The following is a 21,789-nucleotide window of genomic DNA, read 5'->3' as shown; positions in this document are numbered from 1 at the left end:
CCGAGCCCTTTCCACTCGGCCCGGTTCCTCCATTCCTTTATTCTCCTTCTTCTTCTTCTTCTTCTTCTTCTTCTTCTTCTATTCTTCTTTCTTCCCTGCAGTAGACAGTGCTGGGTTGAGCCCAACACTATAACAAAAGGTTTCTCCCTTTTTTTATTTTCTGTTAATTATGTAATTTATTTTCTAAAGTTTAGGTAAATTAGTTTATTTTAGATAGTTAATTATTTTGATAATTTACACTCACTAGTATAATTATTAGCTAAGTATTTTTAGTATAATAATTGATTAGTTATAATTATAAATATTGGCATATAAATGTATTTATAGTTTAGCCATTTTTTATTAGATTAATACATAAAGTTGTATTGATAATAATCTTATATTTATGTTTATATGTTATATAATTTTTTTAGCATCTTATTATTGTCTACTATTTTGAATAAAATGAAATACTTACATATTATTTTTATGTAATAAGATAATGACTTTTTCAGATATAATTAATTAAACAAGAGTAAGAATCACAAAATAATTATTAATGAGACTATGTTTATAATTATATTTTTACAAAATCATATATATGGCCGTTGTTTGTTGTATACAAAAAAGATTAATTATTATATACTACTCTATAATTAGCAAACTATGATTCTTATTACATAAATATAAATTATGTTAATATCATATTAATATTATCATAATTAAATTTATCATATGAATCTAATTAATTATCATATTTTACTCGAACATATTATGATCAGAAAAACGACTAACTTTATATTACCTAAACATTTTAAGATCTCGAGCCCCTTGTTTAAGACCCCATGGACCTTACTAGCGAGGAGTTGATGCTTGGTTGACGGATGTGAGGATTCGTATGTTGTGTCTTCTTATCAGTCTGTGCGTAGTCTTACCCCAACCCACTTTTCTCAAATTAAGATATATTATATGTTTATATATATGCACACTGTTTTGGCCGCCAGTATGAGTATATAATTTTATATAAAACGATTACAATTAAGCATATTTTTATTATTTATTTGTTAGGTTGCTCTTAAGCATGAGTACGTAGATGATCTAGAAATGATTAGAGATGGATCTTGTGCATATGATCTTATATAACTCTCTTTATTTATCTTTTCTAACCCTCCATATATGAAGCACCTGATAGCAATTTGAGATATCGTAAAGAGACATTTTAGAGCAAAGATAAAGCAAGTTAGATGTAAAATAATATAAAAGGTAGCTTATTCAGAAATTGAGTTCTACCGATGTATATTTTTGTATTCCATTATATTATATCGTGTTTTCTATAATAGAAAATATTATACAGGTTGGATGGTATTGTATTAGTTGTATCTTAATAATTTGTTGTGGCCTAGATGTGGGTCTTGCTAGATTATGTAGTAATCCAAGATGATTTATGTGGATTTAAATATTAATATACTAACATGTTTATTCAGATGATAGCATGATTTATCTTGAGATGAATAATGTGAGCACAGGTGTATCTAGTGTGTGATAGCTCTGTCCATCATGTTACGTGCACCGCATGTGCCATGTGGGCGTGTGGGTGTGCATGTGCCCGTGTCGTGTGGGGTCATTACAAGAAAGTTCAAGTGCAATTAAGTGTAGAGCCTCCACATTTCTTTGTGATATGATTAGCATCTATCGCATCATGGATTCCATCGCCGTGGGAGGGTATTAGTATGGCTTGGGGTTATCAGACTATCCTCCAATCTTCCACTGATTGGATCTAGATTCATGGCAGCCGTATCACCATCAATGCGCATCATTTTTTCCATATGCTTTTGAGATCTTGTGTTCACCATAAATGAAGCTGCAAGTTGGTTCGACTAGCTCAGATACTACTAATTACTAATGCAAACATCTTCCTAGTCCCATGACTGCTACGAGTCCAAATCTTCAGACGGAATTGAATTCTGACTCTCATTGAGAAAGTTGGTGTTATCACGAACCTTCAAAATTAAGATGATTCTTGAATTGGTTATTGAGATTCAATAGTAGTATCGCATTAGGGTTTCGATAGATGATAGATTTAGTGTGGAGGAACGAATCTAATAGGTGGATTATGGATTGGTGGTCAAGATAATGGAGGATCTTGACAAGGTAGGGTGACGATGGTGATGGTGGTGCAATTTGGTGTAGGGTGGTAGGTGTAGATAACTTGGGAGAACGGAAGAAGAGAGGAAGGAGAAGTTCAATCATTCCTTAGAGACATAAGGGCAATCAGTCGAGGAGGAAGGCAACAATGGCATTCCTAGATGAAAGTTACATTAGCCAAAACTTAGAGTTAGTCAAACGAGAGAGAAGAAGATAGAGACCAATAACTCTCAAAATAGTCAATGCATAATTAAAAGGAACCACCTATACACCTATTTATAGGCTTACCCATATCCTAAAGTTATTAAAAAGTCCTAATACAAAAAAAGTGTAACGAAATCAAGTTCGAAAGGAATGTCATTGGGCGTTCGAATGCCCAAGGGGGTCTTCTGCTCTTGGACGAGGGCATTCATACGCCCTTCCAAGCATTTGAACTCTTGGACCTAATAGTGGTGACTCTCGGCTAGGTTGGTTTGTACCAGCTTTTTGTTTTCTAGTCCTATTTGGCTTTGATTCTCTAAATATGATTATTAATTAGTTTTTCTAAATCTAGTAGGACTCAATTTCCCTAAACCAATTCGGATTTGATTTGTCTACTTTTGAGTCTGGACTAGAACTTTTCCTTATGTCTAAACCTAGTCGAACTAGATATCTCTATCTCCTATGAAATTTTCAGAGTACATGATTTTGAAGGTTTTAGTTTCTTTCTAAATAGAGCATTTAATGCCTAGTGATTGGAATGAAGGATTATAATATATAGGGATCTGTTACACCAATTAGGGGTGGCAAAATTTGACTTGACTCGATAACCAGACTTTTAAATAGGTTTAGGTTTAGTCTAATCGGGATCGACTTGTAAATGGGCCAACCTGCCTAACCCGATTAATAATCGTCGTGTTCGAGTTTATACCACTGACCCATTTGACCTGACTTGACCCTAATCATATGGGTGGGGTCAGGTCGAGTCAACCCGCCAACTCGATAACCCAAATATAAATAAATTCCTATTAGTAATATTTCTTAAGCCCTAGTTCATTTTCACAGCCGCCGTGCTCTTTCATTCTTCCTCTCTCCAATCTTTCTCCCTCTTGCCACTCTTTCTTCCTTTCTTCTAATGACATCCTCCGGTGGCATCTTTGGATGACATCTTGCTCCTCGGTGGCATCTTTGGATGACATCTTGCTCCTCGCACGGCATCCGCCCTTCTTCCTACAAACACTTCAGAGGATGATGCATCTTCCTTTGAATAGGTTTGCGCGATGTTTATGTGGTTCAGGTTTTCAAGTCACGAAGGATGGGTCTCGATCTCTACTTCAATCGTGGCAAGAAAGTTTGAGGTTTGTTTCTTTGTTTTTTTTCTTTAGTTTAACTTTTCAGCATTATTAATCGATTCTTTGCTCTCGATTTCTTTGTTTATTAATGTTTTCCTTTTTGGGTTTGTGGGTTTGGGTTTGGGATTGGGGCGGGCGTGGTTGTAGATCTCTATTAAGGACGACTAGACAAACCACAAGTTTGTCATCACTACTTACATCCACCGATGTAGTCGTCGATACTATTTTATTATTTGGAAAGTTATTGATCCCTTTTTGTTTATTTTGGAAAGTCATTTTTTTCATAGCATACAATATTTATTTCTATATCTATCTAACTTCCTACATTTTCAAATTGCAGGTCGTAACTATGTTGGGCACAAGGAAAGATGAGCTGATATTTGGCGAAGTTCAGTATTAACATGAAGAACAAGAATATAGGTTTTCGATATCAAAGCAAATTTCGAACCTAATGTGTGTCATCTGGTTAGTTTGTTTATTAACTCCATTTTTTTGCCTGTCTATGTTTTGCTCTTCTGTTTTTTAGCTAGAAAAATTGCTATCTTTCGTAATTGGATTACCTTCAACATGTAACAATTGAAAATACTGGATAACAAATTTTTTGCAAGGAACATCTAGTTAATATTGTAATATATATTCTTTTGTGCTATAAAACTTGAGAAGGATTTGAACGCTAATGTTCATATTTGTTGCAATTCTTCATAGCTTTTGACTACAGTAACTGTTGTTGAATGTGGTACTCCTTGACTGGAGATAATTTTCAGCTTTGTATTGCCAGATCTAAGGTTTGGGAAGATAATATCACTTCATCATATATGTTGTACTCTAGGCATATATATTTGTATGTCCCTTCTTTTCTTGTTTTTGATTATTTATTTATCTGTGCAAGAAAATTTGGCTTAGTATTTATCTTGTCTTTATCCTTTGTTGTAGGTTGAATTACAATACGTACATGATTTTGTAGGAGTTAACATTAGTGTTGGGTTATGATATGTGAACAATCAGAGGCTTGAAGCGATGTTGTTGTTTACTTTTCTTCAAACTATTTGAAGTTTGTAGTAGAATATAACTTTAAAATATGTTGTATTTGTGATGGGGCTATTGTTAGACTGAAAATTGGATTTATTACTTATAATTAAAGTTAATTACTTAGGTGGTGGTTAGTGGCCTTGAGATTGGCACAATATCTATTTAATTAATATTTTTTTGAGTCATTTTTTTATTAATTTTTTGTGCATAAAGTATTATTTTTGTGTCGAATTAAATTTTTAGTTATGTTGTATAAATTTTTTAATCGTGTTAACTGTGTCGTGTTATTGTGTTACCGTATTACATATACATGACCCATTTATTAAATGAGTTATATGGTTCGTATCATGCTACCCATTTCATAATCGAGTTGTGTTCGTATCCGACAAATTTGAACCGTTTAATAATTGGGTTGTGTTCAGGTTAGGCTAAAGCTGACCCGACCTGAACTTGACCTAATTGTTGTTACAGTCTGTCTCGAAAGGTCTAACCTTTCCTATACTTGCGTGGGGATGGCTCTCAAAAGCTTGAGAGGATGGCCATGTGTGGGTGTGGAAGGTGGTGGAAGAGCTCAGTGATTGGGTTGAGGGAGGGTTGGTGGTATTCACGTAAACAACTACTCTTAATACAAGAAAATAGTTTGATTCATTCTTTCCCTCCAAATGAGATGCACGCCACATGATATAGCAGCTACCTTTAGCGGGTCGGTAACCCGACCCATTCAACCCAACCAACTGTCTAATAAACTTAGCCTTTATTATAATTAGGAATGTAAATTAAAGACAACTATGCCTAATGCCTAAAGAGACTGAACTGTCCTGGCGGGTGCACCCAACTGAACCAGATACCAGTTTGGGTCCGGTCTGTTACAATTGCCACCCCTGGTCACCAATGTAACCTCATAGCAGGGAAAGTTCATCTCCATGAAGACTTCCAATATGTAACCATATATACCACGGAAATGCTGTTATTATAACTGTATGGACATAAATTGTTTTCAGAACAGAATGATAAGCCTGCAATTTAAAACTCACATCAACTGAAATTATATTTAAGAACTTAGTCTGAAGCTTTCATCACTTAAATTCAAGTCATAAGTGGCTACCAAGTATACTTAAAGCAAAAAAAAATTGCATATGACAAGGAGAGAATTATCTTCTGAGAATGGTGCACACTAGTTGAAATGTACAATGCAGTACCCAATCTAGTTAAAAGCTTACCCAGCTAAAAGAGTAGGACACACCAACAAACGTGGAAGTATGACATAAATTGGCAAAGCCATGAACCTTTGTACATCTCCATCTGCTATCTGATATATCGAGATAATGGTTAGTATAGAGAACCTAAAGTCAAAAACACCTCCAACAATGATTCAAATTTCTTCTATCCAGAAAACAAAAAAAAAAAATGATGCATGTCCGACAATGATGCATATTTCTTCTGTCCAAAAAAAGAAAAGGATGCATGTTTCTTGCCTGGGTGGTTTGTATCACTGAGGTGTCAGTAATAATCCGTTCTCCAGAAAGAACAGATTCTGAACGAAGTAACTGGATGTCGATGGATCGTATAGGAACTGCAGAAGCTTCAACAGTCAATTCACCACTAACAGGATCAGCCAAAGAACAGACTGTTGAAATTTTTCCTACAATGCGAAAATGACCTGTTGAACAAAATAACAACTTGAATAGGTGATGAAAGAGAGAGAACAGAAGATTCATAAGCTCAAATCTGATTTATCATTTCATCTCCTTAATAATGTATTAGTGAGGGAAAGAGAGAACAGAAAAGGAGCATCCCAATGCACGAGGCTCCTGCCTACATAGGCCCAGGGAGGGAAGTACCCTGCCAAACCTCCATTTCTGAAGACGTCATTTCTAATACTTGAATCCTGACCTCTAGGATGCAAGGGAAAGCCTTACCTTCCTCATAGACAGAATTAGTCATTTACATGTCTCACAGAGTTAGCAAAATGATAACTAAATAAATAATGCACAAACAACCACGAGTATCTCATGGAAATCTAATTTTACATCCTTCGGTATATTCATTTCTTCTTTCTTCATGGTTGATTCTGAGAAATAGTGGCAAAAAAAAAGAATTACATTCTGCGATATTACATGGAACACTTAAAAGCATGGAAGCCAATTTTGGCCGATCTCGAGTCAGATTGGCCAAAACAGATTGGTATTGGGCCTGGGATCGAGCAATACCTAATCTCTTTTCTCTCTCTTCTCTCTCTCTCTCTTATTAGTGTTTCCTAAACTCGAAGTAAACAAGACCTTAAATTCTATATAGTTTTAGAAAAATATTCAAAAGATATCAATCAGATGTCCGAATATTATGAAACTATTTAGATAAAATTGATGACATCATGATCTACAACTTTCATATTCAAAGCTTTTTAGATTCAGACTCTATCGACAACAGAACAAAGAAATATTTCGAGAAAGATAAAAAAAACTGGTTTAGCTAAATTTATTAGTTTATTTAGGATTTTTCTGTTTTATTCTCTATAGATAGGACCTTATGGCTTGTCTTTTAGGCAGGAATTAATGAAGGATCAATTGGCTAAGGCTTGTCGCCCCCTATCTCCTCTCTTCTTGTCTTGGCTGCTGATCACAACTCTCTCCATCTCCAAGCAAGCCACTTTCTTCTGTTAGCAAGGTTCTTGACCGTCTTTTAACCCTCTTCTTCCCTCATTATCTCCTCTTCAATCTCTATTTCCTAATCTCCATCCAAGAGCATACCAATTTCTGCACTAATCCAGCTACTAAGGGCAATAAGCGTGCAAACCGATCTAAATAGATCCAGTTCAGATCTTTATACAGCAGGTCTATCTCTTCGACCTTTGTCCACTAATTTGGCGATATCTTTAAATCTAGCCATCCAAATCTCAAGATATTGGATTCTTTGTAAATCTCTCTTCCAAAGCTACAACAACATCCGATGGGTGGAACTTCCGAAATATTTCACAAAAGTTTCGTGTTTAAATTTATCTAGAATTATTACGAATCAAATTAAGCCGGGTCGTAACAAATTAGTATTAGAGCTCGAGTATCCCTAGGTCGGTTCATATTTAATTTGGCATCAAAGCTCGAGTACCATCTACGCAGATTCATATCAATTGGTACTAAAGCTTGAGTACCCCTAGGTTGGTTCATATCAATTGGTATTAGAGCAAGTTTGTCCTTAGCTGTGAACGATGGCCAACAAGCAATCATCTACATCACAACAACAAGACAACAACCAGATTTTGGAATGGATAGAGACGTCCCGATAGAGAATTGAGGCATCCCAATAGAGAAGTAAGGCACTCATGGAACTCCTCAATTGTTCCGCTACACAAACCATAGATAGCCGGAACCACAAGTTCCCCCACCAACGGCACCTCCACCCACCGCTATTCCACCCATCCAAGTATAGTCACCTGTCATTATGCTAATAGAGAAGGCGACCAAGGATAATCCCGAGGGCAATATGGAGAACCAAATAGAGGAAGAGCATGGCCAAAACAAAGAGGATGCACAATTGATGTAGCAACTACATAAGGTTTGAAAATCACCATCCAACACCTTGAGAACGGAATCATGGTGAATTAATGTGAACCGGGTTAGTCGGATCACATCATAGAGAGATTGGACTCAATCGATCGAGTCTAATTATCTTAATTATTCTACTTATATGATTTAGTCAGAGTTTTAGTATTTATATCGAAATTTATTTAATTAGCTTAATCTGTGCAATTTTGGAAAAATATTTTAAAGATATTCATTGGATGTCTGATATTATGAAACTACTTGAATAAGATTGATGACATCATGATTTATAACTTTTATATTCAAAATTTCTTCAGATTCAAATTCTATCGATAGCAGAATGAAGAAATATCTCGAGAAAGATAAAAGAAACTGGTTTAGCTAAGTTTATTAGTTTGTTTAAGACTTTTGTTTTACTCTATAAATAGAGTATTATGGCTTGTATGTTCGGTAAGCACTAATAAAGGATTAATTGGCTGAGGCTTGTCACGCTCGATCTCTTCTTTTCTTCCCTTGGCCGCTGGTCATAAATCTCCCTACCTCCAATAGAGCTACCTTCTTTTGTTGGCAAGATTCTCGACCAGCTTCTAACACCCTTCTTTCCTCCTTATCTCATCTTCAATTTCCATTCCCTAATCTCCATTCAAGAGCACATCAATTTCTACACTATCCAACCATTGGGCAACAAGCATGCAAACCGATCCAAGTACACCCAGTTCGGCAATAAAGAGTTTCAGAGAGGGAGCAAAAGAGAGAGAAAGAGAGCAGGAAAGAGAAGGGAGAGAAGGAAGAAAGAAGAAAAAAGAATCAAAAAGAAAAAAAATTCCTTACGGTAGCAAGAGAGAATTTCATTTTTTAAAATTTTAAATTATTTTATCCTTCATTTTGATCTTTGTTTACTTGCTTAGGTTCAATTATATCGAAATTAAAATGGCACTAACAGAGAAGTCATACTGTGAGAACAAAAAAAAAAAATAGGTTGAGAGAGGAGGGTGTGTCACGACCCGAAATAGGAATCATAACCGGCCATGCATCTTAATATGCTTGAGATACACGAAGCCTTATTAATACTTTCTACATGTACGATGGCAAAATAAATAAATAAAATAAAGATATGCTTTATTAAATTTTAAAACTAATTGCAATAAACATAAAACAATATTATTATTTTTGAGCCTCTAAACGAAATAAATAAATCTTCTATTCTAAACCATAAAATCCAAAAGAGCAGAAAAGTAAATAGGTCAATCCTAAGTGGAGGTGGAGTCCGAGTAAATCTCGCTCAGTCGCCCCGCTGACTATTAGCTGAGATAGATAAATAAATACAAAAAAAAAAGAATCCATGAGCCAACAACTATAGCTCAGTGAGTGGAATCCACTTGAAAACTAAATAAATTCTAAATTGTATTAATACTGAATAAGATTAAACTAAAAGCAACAATATCCATGACAATTTACGATAAGAATGCTCTTTAAAATAATAAAACTGATAACAATAAAGAGTCACAACTTGTAACCTTGCACAGTTTCAACGTATTAACATCTTTTCAATATTTATACTGTCATATGTCTCAATAGGTCTAAACCTTGTGGATCCACATCAACTAGAAGTCACATCGAGATGATGCTCGGGACTTTTCTTCATAGCTGATCCGGTTAGGGTCATCACATGGTATCACTATGTGATCAACACATTCTGTCTTTTTCACTAACCGTTGAGAAAAGTTAGAGTCACCTAGGAATTTATCATTCATCCTAGGACTGTTCCCTAACCCCGCCAGAATCACCTAAGAAAGTCACCGTAGTGATCTAATTTAGGACTTTCCCTTAAATTTTCAGATAGACTTGAGTCACCACAAAAAATCGCAAGTGATTTATACCGGGACTGTTCTCTAAGTCGTACCAATACTAGTCTCATTTTTTTTTCACAATTTTCAATATTTGCACAAAGTATGGTGATGCACTGAGTATAATGATTAAATGCATACAGAAAATGTAACAATTAAATTTTTGCACGTACGGATGAAATAATAAATTTGCATACAGAAAATTTACATGGTTTGACAAAGGTACAAAATATAATAAAATAAAAATGTGAGTGAACCCACTCACCTAAGTCTAGGCAAGACAACCGAAATCTCAAATCTCTAGCTCACATACTAAAAATCACCACCAGGGAGGAGTGTGATGGTCCCAATTTCCTTCGGCGATGCTCCGACAGGCCGAACCCACGTCGCGATTTCGACGGTAAGGAAGAAGGAAAGGGAAAAGGAGGCTTGGGGGGGGGGGGGGAGTTAAGGAGAGAGAAGAGAATTAGGGTTTTTTTATTTATAGGGAGAGATCCAAATCTGAAACAGAATTGGATTCGGCCGATCTGTTTCGCCTCGTCGCATGCCGGAGAGGGAGAGGGGAGGGGCTGCACGTGCAGAGCACATGCACCCTCCTCTCTTAACCCCTAATTAAATTATTTTTTCTAGTTCTTACAACTATTGTCAGAATCAGAAAAAAATAATAATAATAAAATCATTCTTTGCTTTCCTTAGCATCAACGAGATAAAACATCAAAATAACTCTCTTTATGTGATCATGCTCATCATAGAGATTGGAAGTGCTAGGGGACATCGTACCTTGGGAATTCTTTAGTCATGGAAAACCTGCACGAAAGGGAGGTAATGCATTCTTAGTGTACCATATTTATTATTCTATATATTATATTACTTTGATTAAGGATTTATTTAGTCGGGTTTTCTCGTATTTAAGTTTTTTTTTTTAATTTCTCTTAAACTTGCAAGCATTCACTAATTGTTATATTCTGTAACACATAATAAATTACTCAATTTAGATTTCAAATCATTACACTCCAAATTGTCATGTCATCGATCTGCTTCTTGGAACCTATAAACTATAGTAAAAAGCCATCAAGCCAAGCTAATAATAAATAAACAATTATAATCGTCGGGAATTAATTAGAGTGAAGGTTACCTGCCAACTTTCTAAAGTTGGTTATTTAATACTCGACCAATATTTTACAGGAATATATGTTGGATATATAATACCAAGCATTGTCGTAGATATAATCGATTCTTGTGCCTGACTTCAGTCCTTCGTCCAGTCGTGATCGTCCCTCTCTCTCTCGTCCGTGGTTTGGCGTCGGAGAGAAAACTCGCCGTCCTCTTCCTTTACTCGCGTCGATCTCCGCCCAAATCTCGAAGCTGCTGCTGCTGCTGTTGTTGTTGTGGAGATCATAGATTTGGTTTGGTTCTAATTGGAAATCGTAGCAGATGGGATACATTGGGCACCACGGCGTAGCGACGCTGGTACAAGTACAGTGGAGTGGACCACTCATTGGTGGCCAAGTACATCTTGCAGCCATTTTGGAGTCAATTCGTCAACCTTTTTCCTCTTTGGACCAAACATGATCACACATACAGGTTTTATGTTTCTAGTCATATCAGCAGTTCTTGGTTATGTATATTCACCTCACCTTGATACAGCACCCCCAAGGTGGGTCCACCTTGCTCATGGATTGCTTCTCTTCTTGTATTAGGTGGTGATTTTTAGTACGTGAGCTAGAGATTTGAGATTTCGGTTATCTTACCTAGACTCAGGTGAGTGGGTTCACTCACATATTTATTTTATTATATTTTGTACTTTTGTCGGACCATTTAAATTTTCTGTATGCAAAATTATTATTTTCATCCATACGTGCAAAAATTAATTATTATATTTTCTGTGTGCATTTAATCATTATATTGGGTGCATTACTATACTTTGTGCAAATATTGAGATTTGTGAAAAAAAAACGAGACTAGTATTGGTATGACTTAAAGAACAGTCCCGGTATAAATCACTTGCGATTTTTTCGTGATAATTCAAGTCTATCTAGAAGTCCATGGGAAAGTCCTAAATCAGATCACTACGGTGACTTTCTTAGGTGATTCTGGCGGGGTTAGGGAACAGTCCTAGGATGAATGATAAATTCCTAGGTGACTCTAACTTCTCTCAACGGTTAGTGAAAAAGACAGAATGTGTTGATCACATAGTGATACCATCTGATGACCCTAACAGGATCAGCTATGAAGAAAAGTCCCGAGCGTCATCTCGATGTGACTTCTAGTTGATGTGGATCCACAGAGTTTAGACCCATTGAGACATATGACAGTATAAATATTGAAAAGATATTAATACGTTGAAACTGTGCAAGGTTACAAGTTGTGACTCTTTATTGTTATCATTTTTATTATTTTAAAAAGCATGCTTATCGCAAATTGTCATGGATATTGTTGTTTTTAGTTTAATCTTATTCAGCATTAATATAATTTAGAATTTATTTAGTTTTCGAGTGGATTCCACTCACTGAGCTATAGTTGTTGGCTCATGGATTTTTTTTTTTGTATTTATTTATCTATCTCAGGTAATAGTCAGCAAGGCGACTGAGCGAGATGTGCCCGGACTCTACCTCCACTTAGGATTCACCTATTTACTTTTCCGCTCTTTTGGATTTTATGCTTCGGATTAGAAGATTTATTAATTTCCTTAAAGACTCAAAAATAATAATATTATTTTATCTTTATTGCAATTAGTTTTAAATTTTAATAAAGCAGATATTCATTTTATTTATTTAATTGTCATTGTACTCGTAGAAAGTATTATTAAGGCTTCGTATATCTCAAGCATATTGAGATGCATGGCCGGTCATGATTCCTATTTTGGATCGTGACAAGCAAATAGCATTGCTGAGTCTCTAGAATTTTCACAGGTTGCTCCTCATAAGATAGATTTTCTCGGATCTCCAAAGGCTCGAAGTCGATCACATAGTCTGCACTAGGCACATACTTTCTCAACATAGATACATGGAAGACATTATATACTTTAGATAACCTAGGTAGCAATGCTATTTTGTATGCCACCTCTCCAATGCGCTCTAACACCTCAAAAGGTCCAATAAAGTGGGGACTCAACTTGCCTTTCTTACCAAACCTAATCAAATCTCTAGCTCACGTACTAAAAATCACCACCGGGGAGGAGTGTGATGGTCCCAATTTCCTCCGGCGATACTCCGACGGGCCGAACCCACGTCGCGATTCCGACGGTAAGGAAGAAGGAAACGAAGGAGAAGAAGAAAGAAAGGGAAAATGAGGCTGGGGGAGTTGAGGAGAGAGGAGAGAATTATGGTTTTTTATTTATAGGGAGAGATCCAAATCTGAAACAGATTTGGATTCGGCTGATCTGTTGTGCCTCATCGCATGCTGGAGAAGGGAGGGGCTACACGTGCAAAGCACGTGCACCCTCCTCTCTCAACCCCTAATTAATTTTTCATTTTTTCATTTTTTTCTCTGGTTCTTACAGGGTGCACGTGCAACCCCTCCCCTCTCTTGGCACGCGATGAGGCGCAGTGGAGATCTCGCCGAATCCGAATCAAATTAGATTTGGATTTTTTTAATCTATAAATTAAACCCTATTTACCTTTTCGCTATTTTGGATTTTATGCTTTAGATTAAATGTTAACTTATTTTGTTTAGAGACTCAAATAATAACATTGTTTTATGTTCATTGCAATTAGTTTAAATTTAATAAAGCAGATCTTCATTTATTTATTCTTGCCATTATACACTTAAGAAGTGTTAGTAAGCTTCATGTATCTCAACTATATTGAAGTGCATAACCGACCATGATTCCGATCTCGGGTCGTGACACATACAATATCGATCAAGTGGCAACATTATAGCACTCTCGAGTAATATAAAAGATATGTTAAATACAACTAGTGTGAAAAGAAAATGAGTGGCAATATTAGCCATTTAAATGAATATTTGGCTAGAAAGCAAGGAGACGTAGCAAGTTGCACTCAATGATCATAAAAGTTAGAAAATAGATATTGGCTCATCTAATAGGTAAAATGAAGGATAAACAATCTGTATAGCAAAAAAAGTCAATGGTTCATGAATAATTGATGCATAAACTTATAGACATTAGTGATATTAAAAACCAAAGTGAAGAAGATGATAAGAGGCAGATAAGAAAGAGAAATATGTATAAAGAGGAAAAAAAAGATGAGAAAAAAATAGTGATAGTTTTTAGAGATTTTAATTAATTCATATATAAGGAGAAAGAATATATAGGAGCAATAGTTCTACCCATAGAACTCTTAATGTTATATCAGAGTTTAAAAATATTGGACCAATAGATATCTTCAAAAAAAAAGGGACATACATAGACCACTATTAAGACAGCTCTCAAAAGGACCATAGTAATTGTTATGATTTATTTGGAATATTATCTTAGTTTTTATTGTTTAATTTTATTTACTTTCCACATCTATATCATATAATTTGCATCCATATGGCTTTAGGTTCTTATCTCTGCATAACGTAGGTTTGTAGCATATTTAATTGTATGTGCATTTGATTCGTACACATTAGGTCCAACTCAACTCCTAAGTTGTCTTACATCATAAATCATCTCAATTATTAAACTTAAAATTAGAAGTATCTGTGCTACATTGAACACAAAAAAATTATTAAAATGTTCAACATCTAAAATTTATTAGACTTCCATATGCTGTCACACTACTATGATACTTCATTCTAGTTCTCCGATATGACTCGGTCAGATTGAATCCATTTGCGGCACATTGTGATGCGAACATCACTAATAGAACTTAATGGCGTATATACCAACGCAGGAGGCACCGACAGTTGATGATTCCCCCCATAGAAATTTGATTATTACTTTTATTTAGTTAGGGTGTCTTTTGTTTATTTCCTATGTAGAGTGCCTTTTGTTTAATTCCATTGTAGGTCTATATATAGGTCCGATATATTTCCTTTTGAGGTTAATAAAAAATTATTTGAGTTTGCTCTTTTGAGAATCTTGGTGTGAAACTATTTTTAGGGTGGAGGTGTGAAAACCCATTCCTTTCTTCCTTAGTTTCCTACCCCATCTCTCTCTTCTCCACGTTTTGCATCATTTTGGTATCAAAGCAAAGGATCCCAGTTTATGGATGTCCCTCCTCCCAAGTTCTACGTCGCTCTACATTTGTTCTTCGCACAATCATCTTTGTCAAGTCTAGTCTACGTTGTTTTGAGGAAAGAGCAACTTGTATGCAAACCCTGAGAAATATACCTTTCTGACAAACAAAGTTTTTTTTCTTGGGTTTCATTGTTTCATCCGAAGGAGTGTCTGCTGAGCCTGATAAGGTCAAAACTATTAATGAATGGCCGAAACCCCATACCATAAGAGATGTGAGAAGTTTTCATAGGCTCGCTACCTTCTATCGTCAGTTCATCAGAGGGTTTAGTACCACTATGGCTCTAATAACTGAATGCCTCAAGAAAGGTGAATTTGAGTGGTCAATAAGTGTCACCAAAGCTTTCTCCGAAATCAAGAAAATTTCAAGTCAATCAACAGCTAGATCTGCCGAAAAATCTCTTGAAAGTCTCATGCAAATTTCTTCCCAGAACTGACTACAAGACGGATCAAACATTTTTGAAAGGAGATCGTATCAATTTGGTATCAGAGCCAGGTTGAACCTCGGATCACTTTGAAGCTTCATCAATGGTGAACACAAGGTCTCGATGGACTATAGATGAACAAGCACACGTGGAAGAGACTACGATCGTCGCAACTAAATTCAACGAGGAGTTTCTTTAACATTACATTGCATTTCTATCTCCTTAGATTGCATATATATATCCTTAGATTGCATTCGTAATGTCTTAGCCTAGCATTGCATATATAATATCCTAGCTTAGCATTTCATAAGTAACTTCTAAGCATTACATACATAAAATTTATTAATTTATTTATCATCTATTCCATCAATCTACCTTAAATCAAATTAAAAGGTATTTCAGTAATTTTCTTCTTTACTTTTATTTTATATTACATCAAACATAATTATTACACTCTTAATCCAAAATACAAATAAACATATGAATAGTTGTTCCTAGAATAAATCCAAATTTTAGTAATAACAATTTCTATTTGTTATTCCTATTTCACCTATTTTCTTGATGTGAATAAGGACTTACAATTTCTTTCTTAAATAAGTAGAAGGGATAACACATTGTCGAGGAAAAATTATCAAGTTGAAGTGATAGAAATATCCAAGTAGCCACGATTTCCAGGATATATCACCAAGGATCAATCACTATCTCTAGGAGAAAAAGAATCCAAGGAGAACCTGTAAGTAATTCTGGCATCATTTGATGCTTCTGTGTGTCCTGGGTAATATAAAAGCTGACCAATTCCGGCAGATTGGGCGCACTCACAAGACTGGCTGGAATAAGAATTAGTAATAGATGTTTTATTATTGCGCTTTTGAATGTAAGCAGTGCAAAGAAATAAATAAAATGAGAAAATAAGCCATCTTTACTTTTATTGCCTTCAAGTATGAACTCCAGTGTAGCTGATAATGATTTATGTAGATAACCTCGAGTAATATCTGCAGCAATAAGATACTATCACAAGAAGAGTTAGACAATCATTCCATAGATTGTTAATATTATTACATGAACTTACTAGTGATATGATGCAAAATTTAGGAGCCCCGTGTTATATGACTATCCAAATCTGCATTAATACACAAATTCCCCTCTTCCAAAACCCCAAACTGTCTCTGGAGAGCATCTAATGGGAACTCTATGCATATTCATGCTGTCCTATAAAAAATAACTGCAATGCCATTCATCCCTATAGTTCTAGGCTTGTAGTCTACAAATATAGAAATCAATGCTAAAGTTAACCCTTCATTTCTTCTATTCAAACACTTTTCTAGTGCCCTAATCATACTCATCAAAGTGGTGATGAGCATCATCTACACATCAAGGATGTATACTACATTTTTAGGGTCCTTGTAGAAAACCAAGGGGAAAGAGGGGGTCCATGATGTCCCAGGATGATAAGAGAGGTCTGCAAATCAATTTGAAAAAAAAAATTCCAAAACTTTTCAATTATTTATCAAGGTCCTGAACTACTCCCATGCTAACCGGAGTGCATCAACTATTAATCAGAAGCTGACAGGATGCGTCCTGACAAAGGGTTGCACCCGAATTGGCATAGGACAATGAAAAGGTTTCACTTATATGGTTTGGAAGCATTTACACCAAGCCTGGCTAACGATAAGGAGGGTCTCGAACTCCTAGAAGCAGTGTACACCGGGATCGTGGGATGTGCACCAATGCAAGGCTGGATCGATATGAAATTTTGAGAAATTGTAGCCCTAGAAAATATCTTTCTAATGAATCTAATTTCTCACAAATCGGATGGCTAGATTAGAAGACATCTTTAGAAAAGTGGATGAAAGTCGGAGGATCAGCTCTAATACCAATGTTATGAACTAGATCTGGGTCGATTCGGACGTAATAAAATTATGAAAATTTAACTAGTGGTAGCCTCGTAAGTTAGAATTCTAATAGCTCTGGTTTCACTTAAATCAGAGTCTGGATGAAAAGAAATAAATAAAATAATGGAGCAAGGTCAGAACGGAGCAAAACGGTAAATATTCGACATTGCGGCGATAGTCGGAGGGTGGCGAATAGCCAAGGCCGGTGGTGGACGGCCATAAGATACGGTAGCTACTAGAGGAAGGCGGTAGCTAGGATTTGGGTGCTTGAAAGAGTTCTACGAGATTACAATCTACTCTTATAAAGATAAAGACGATCTCACGACTAAAATAAAATAGTAAATACGATAAAAAGAAAATAATTGAACTCATTAATTCTCAATACTTGGATTTATAAACTAGCCCCTCTATATATAGAGGTCAAGTACAATGAAACCTACTAGCCCTAAAGACTTATACGACTCGAACTAAAACTTACCTTAGATGCTCACAAGACTTAATTGAACTTGTTTTAGTAGCTTACATGACTTAATTGAACTTGTCTTAGTGGCTTACATGTAAGGGCTTACATAAGCATGAATCAATTAAAAGATAAATATGCTCGATCCATTAAGCCCAATGTCCTCACGATGCGATCTAATCTAACCCAATTTGTATTAAATGATGGAAAGTTGAGGCGATCGATCACCGCACAGGCATCGCCTTTTTCTTCTCTTCATGTCGGTTAGGCCTTCTTTCTCTTGCGTTCATTCTAGCAACCCTAGGATGATACTGAGAGATCACTGGTTTCTCATAGTCCGGCCATTCATCATCATCTTCATGGTGAGACGGAATGGTGCTTAGTTATGGTTGAACATTGGTGTTGGTTCGGTACACCATTCTTGCGGCGTGGGTAGCAAAGGACTTCTAGGCGTGGAGTGGAGTCAATATCCTTTGATGAAGGCGTGGTTCCATCAGTGGTGCAACCCAAGTGCGAGCGAGGAGCTCAGTTGTAGATGTGTTCCTTGGTGGGCCCAAAAGGACTCAAGTCATCGCTTCCATCAATGCTTGCATGGCTCGCTGCATCTTCATCATGTCCATGAACATCTTGATCAGATCTAAGTTAACAGAAGAAGTTAAAGGAGAAGTCTCGACTGCTGTGCTAGGGTTTATCTCTGATCTAACAACATCCGTGGCCTTTCCTTTGACAGAATTGCTTTCATTGGGTTTCGACGCCATGGATCTAGTTGTAAGCATGGTGTCTGAGGAACAATAGCTCTAATACCACTTGTTATGACCTGATCTCGGCTAACGGTTTGTATTCATGTGCAGGAAGACAGTCCGCGTAGTCAGTAGAATATTCGTCAGATATTCCCTCGTAGTCAAGAAAATTATGAAACTAGATGGGTTTGTTCCATATCTTCCTAATCTATGTTTTTAGTATTTATGCCCTTCGTAGATTAAGACTGTAGCTAGGGTATAAATAGGCAAAGTTACGGTGGAGCTATTAATAACGAGTTGTAGTGATGAAAATCGAGATGGAGTGGACGTGGGTCATAGGTAGGGTTTGCACGAGGTGCTGTTGGGTGAAGAAAGAGAGAAAAAAAGGTAGTTAGTGCCCAAGGAGGAAGGGAGGTGATAAGCTCTGATACCAAATTGATGGGTTCTTGTACTAAAAGGTCGACTACGAAACAATTCCTTTAAGATCTAAATTTATAGTAGAAAGTAGTCCCCGCAACCGTGGGAAAATATTCGTCAAATATTCCCCTGTAGTCAGAAAATTACAAAACCAAGTGGATTAGATTCGTAAATTCCTAATCTACAACTTTCGTATTTACGCCCTTCGCAGATTCGAATTGCAACGGGGACGAAAACACGGAATAACGTGGGTGATGGTGGTGGTGACGGGTGGAGTGGATGTTAGAGTTATGGATGAGTATGGAGGTGAAGGTGGATGGTGGATGTGATTAAAGGATATAGACGAAGGGAACGAAGTGGTCGAGATCCCAAAGAAGAGGGGTGGCTTGACAGTCAAGGGAGATTAGAAGTTGGGAGAAACCTTGCCAACGGTAGAGGTGGAAGAATGGTGATGCCTTTTGGCCTTACAAATGCACCTGCAGCTTTTATGGACTTAATGAACCGGATCTTCAAAACCTTCTTGGACCAGTTTGTTGTGATATTCATTGATGATATATTGATCTATTCCAAGAGCAAAGAAAAGCATGAGAAACATCTGAGGACAATACTTCAAACTCTTCGTGAGGAGAAACTTTATGCCAAGTTTAAGAAGTGTGAGTTTTGGTTGGATGAGGTTGCATTCTTAGGACATATAATCAGCAAGGATGGAATCAAGGTGGATCAAAAGAAGATCGAAGCTGTTAGCAAATGGCCGAGGCCTACTACAGTATCTGAAGTACGCAGTTTCCTTGGATTGGTAGGCTACTATAGAAGATTTGCGGAGGGATTTTCACGGATTGCCTTGCCACTTACTCACCTCACCAAAAAGGGGGTGAAATTTGAGTGGTCAAATGATTGTGAAAATAGTTTCCAAGTGCTCAAACAGAGATTGATTTCAGCTCCTATCCTTTCACTTCCGTCAGAGGGTGGCAATTTTGTGATTTACAGTGATGCATCCCGACAGGGTCTCGGTTGTATTTTGATGCAGCATGGAAAGGTAATAGCTTATGCATCTAGACAACTTAAGATTCATGAGAAGAATTATCCTACTCATGATCTCGAGTTGGCTGCAGTGGTTTTTGCACTAAAGATTTGGCGTCACTATCTTTATGGAGAATCTTGTGAAATTTTCACTGATCACAAAAGCCTCAAGTATATTTTCACTCAGAAAGAACTTAATTTGAGGCAGCGCAGGTGGCTAGAGTTAATCAAGGATTATGATGTTAGTATTAATTACCATCCTGGGAAGGCAAATGTGGTAGCCGATGCTTTGAGCAGGAAATCATCAGAGGGGCACTTATCAGCACTTACTTGTCAGCAGTGTATTATTGAAGAATTTAGACGCCTGAAGATTGAAGTAACATCAAACCTAGAGAGAGTAGCTATTTGCAACCGGCTAGTGGTCAAACCTACACTTTTAGATCGCATCCAGACTGCTCAATTAGAGGATGCCAACCTCAAGAAGATCTTGGAAGGATTAGAAAAAGGAGAAGTTCCTGGCTATTCGAGATCAGATGAAGGACTAGTCAAGTACCATAATCGAGTCTGCGTCCCAGCTAGTGAGGAGTTAAAGAATGAAATTATGTCAAAGGCTCATAGTTCAGGATTCAGTATCCACCCAGGCAGTACAAAAATGTATAGAGATTTGCGAGAAAACTTCTGGTGGAATGGCATGAAAAAGGACATAGCAAACTTTGTGGCCAGATGTCTCACTTGTCAGCAAGTCAAAGTTGAGCACCAAAAGCCTGCAGGGATGTTACAGCCTTTGCCTTTATTGGAATGGAAGTGGGAGGATGTGACTATGGACTTTGTCTCGGGACTCCCCCGCACTAGATCGAATCATGATGCAATTTGGGTGATCGTGGACAGACTTACTAAGTCTGCTCACTTTTTGACCATTCGTATGACTTACTCTTTAGATCGTCTTGCACAGCTTTATATTAGAGAGATTATCCGACTCCATGGCGCACCTTTGTCTATCGTAACTGATCGAGATCCTCGTTTTGTTTCTAAATTCTGGCGGAGCCTTCATTCAGCTATGGGCACACGTTTGAGATTCAGTTCAGCTTATCACCCGCAAACTGATGGACAATCCGAGAGGAATTCAAACCCTTGAGGATATGTTGCGAGCATGTTCTTTGGAATGGAAAGGAAATTAGGATGATCATCTTCCACTCATGGAGTTCTCATATAATAATAGCTACCATTCGAGTTTGGGGTTAGCACCTTACGAGGCGTTGTATGGTAGGAGATGTAGATCTCTACTTTGTTGGTTTGAGGTTGGTGAAAAACAGTTATTGGGTCCTGATATAGTACAAGATGCCACGCAGAAAATTGTTAAAATCAAGGAAAAGCTTCTTGCAGCTCAAAGCCGTCAAAAGAGCTATGCTGATAACCGGAGAAGAAAACTTGAGTTTCAAGTGGGTGACATGGTTTTCCTAAAGGTGTCACCTTGGAAAGGATTGATCAGGTTTGGTAAGAAAGGCAAGTTAAGTCCTCGCTTTATTGGACCTTTTGAGGTATTAGGGCGCATTGGAGAGGTGGCATACCAGATAGCACTACCATCTAGGCTATCTAAAGTGTATAATGTCTTCCATGTATCTATGTTGAGAAAGTATGTGCCTAGTGCAGACCATGTGATCGATTTCGAGCCTTTGGAGATCCGAGAAAATCTATCTTATGAGGAGCAACCTGTGGAAATTCTAGAGACTCAGCAAAGAACTCTTCGAAATAGGGTAATCTCCTTCGTGAAGATTTTATGGCAAAA

General features: G+C 36.8%; 1 protein-coding gene across 3 annotated transcripts in view; it reads right to left on the bottom strand.

Moving 5' to 3' along the window:
• LOC140782517 (uncharacterized) overlaps positions 1-21,789 on the bottom strand; it is a 47,170-nt gene that overhangs the window by 4,917 nt on the left and 20,464 nt on the right. For all 3 annotated transcript variants that reach the window (XR_012107891.1, XM_073129128.1, XM_073129129.1), the window contains exons 6-9: positions 16,398-16,482; positions 16,206-16,301; positions 5,960-6,144; positions 5,705-5,793 (exon numbers count right to left, since the gene is read on the bottom strand). Coding sequence is in view for 2 of the 3 variants with exons in the window: in XM_073129128.1 (XP_072985229.1) it covers positions 5,705-5,793; positions 5,960-6,144; positions 16,206-16,301; positions 16,398-16,482 (455 nt within the window). In the remaining variant the exon portion in view is untranslated. The remainder of the gene's footprint in view (positions 1-5,704; positions 5,794-5,959; positions 6,145-16,205; positions 16,302-16,397; positions 16,483-21,789) is intronic.

The sequence above is a fragment of the Typha latifolia genome, chromosome 2 (genome assembly GCF_019914945.1).
Source record: "Typha latifolia isolate L0001 chromosome 2, TyphaL0001v2, whole genome shotgun sequence".
NCBI lineage: Eukaryota > Viridiplantae > Streptophyta > Magnoliopsida > Poales > Typhaceae > Typha > Typha latifolia.
Note: the sequence above shows the minus strand (reverse complement) of the source record. Positions and strands in the feature narration are given on the sequence as shown.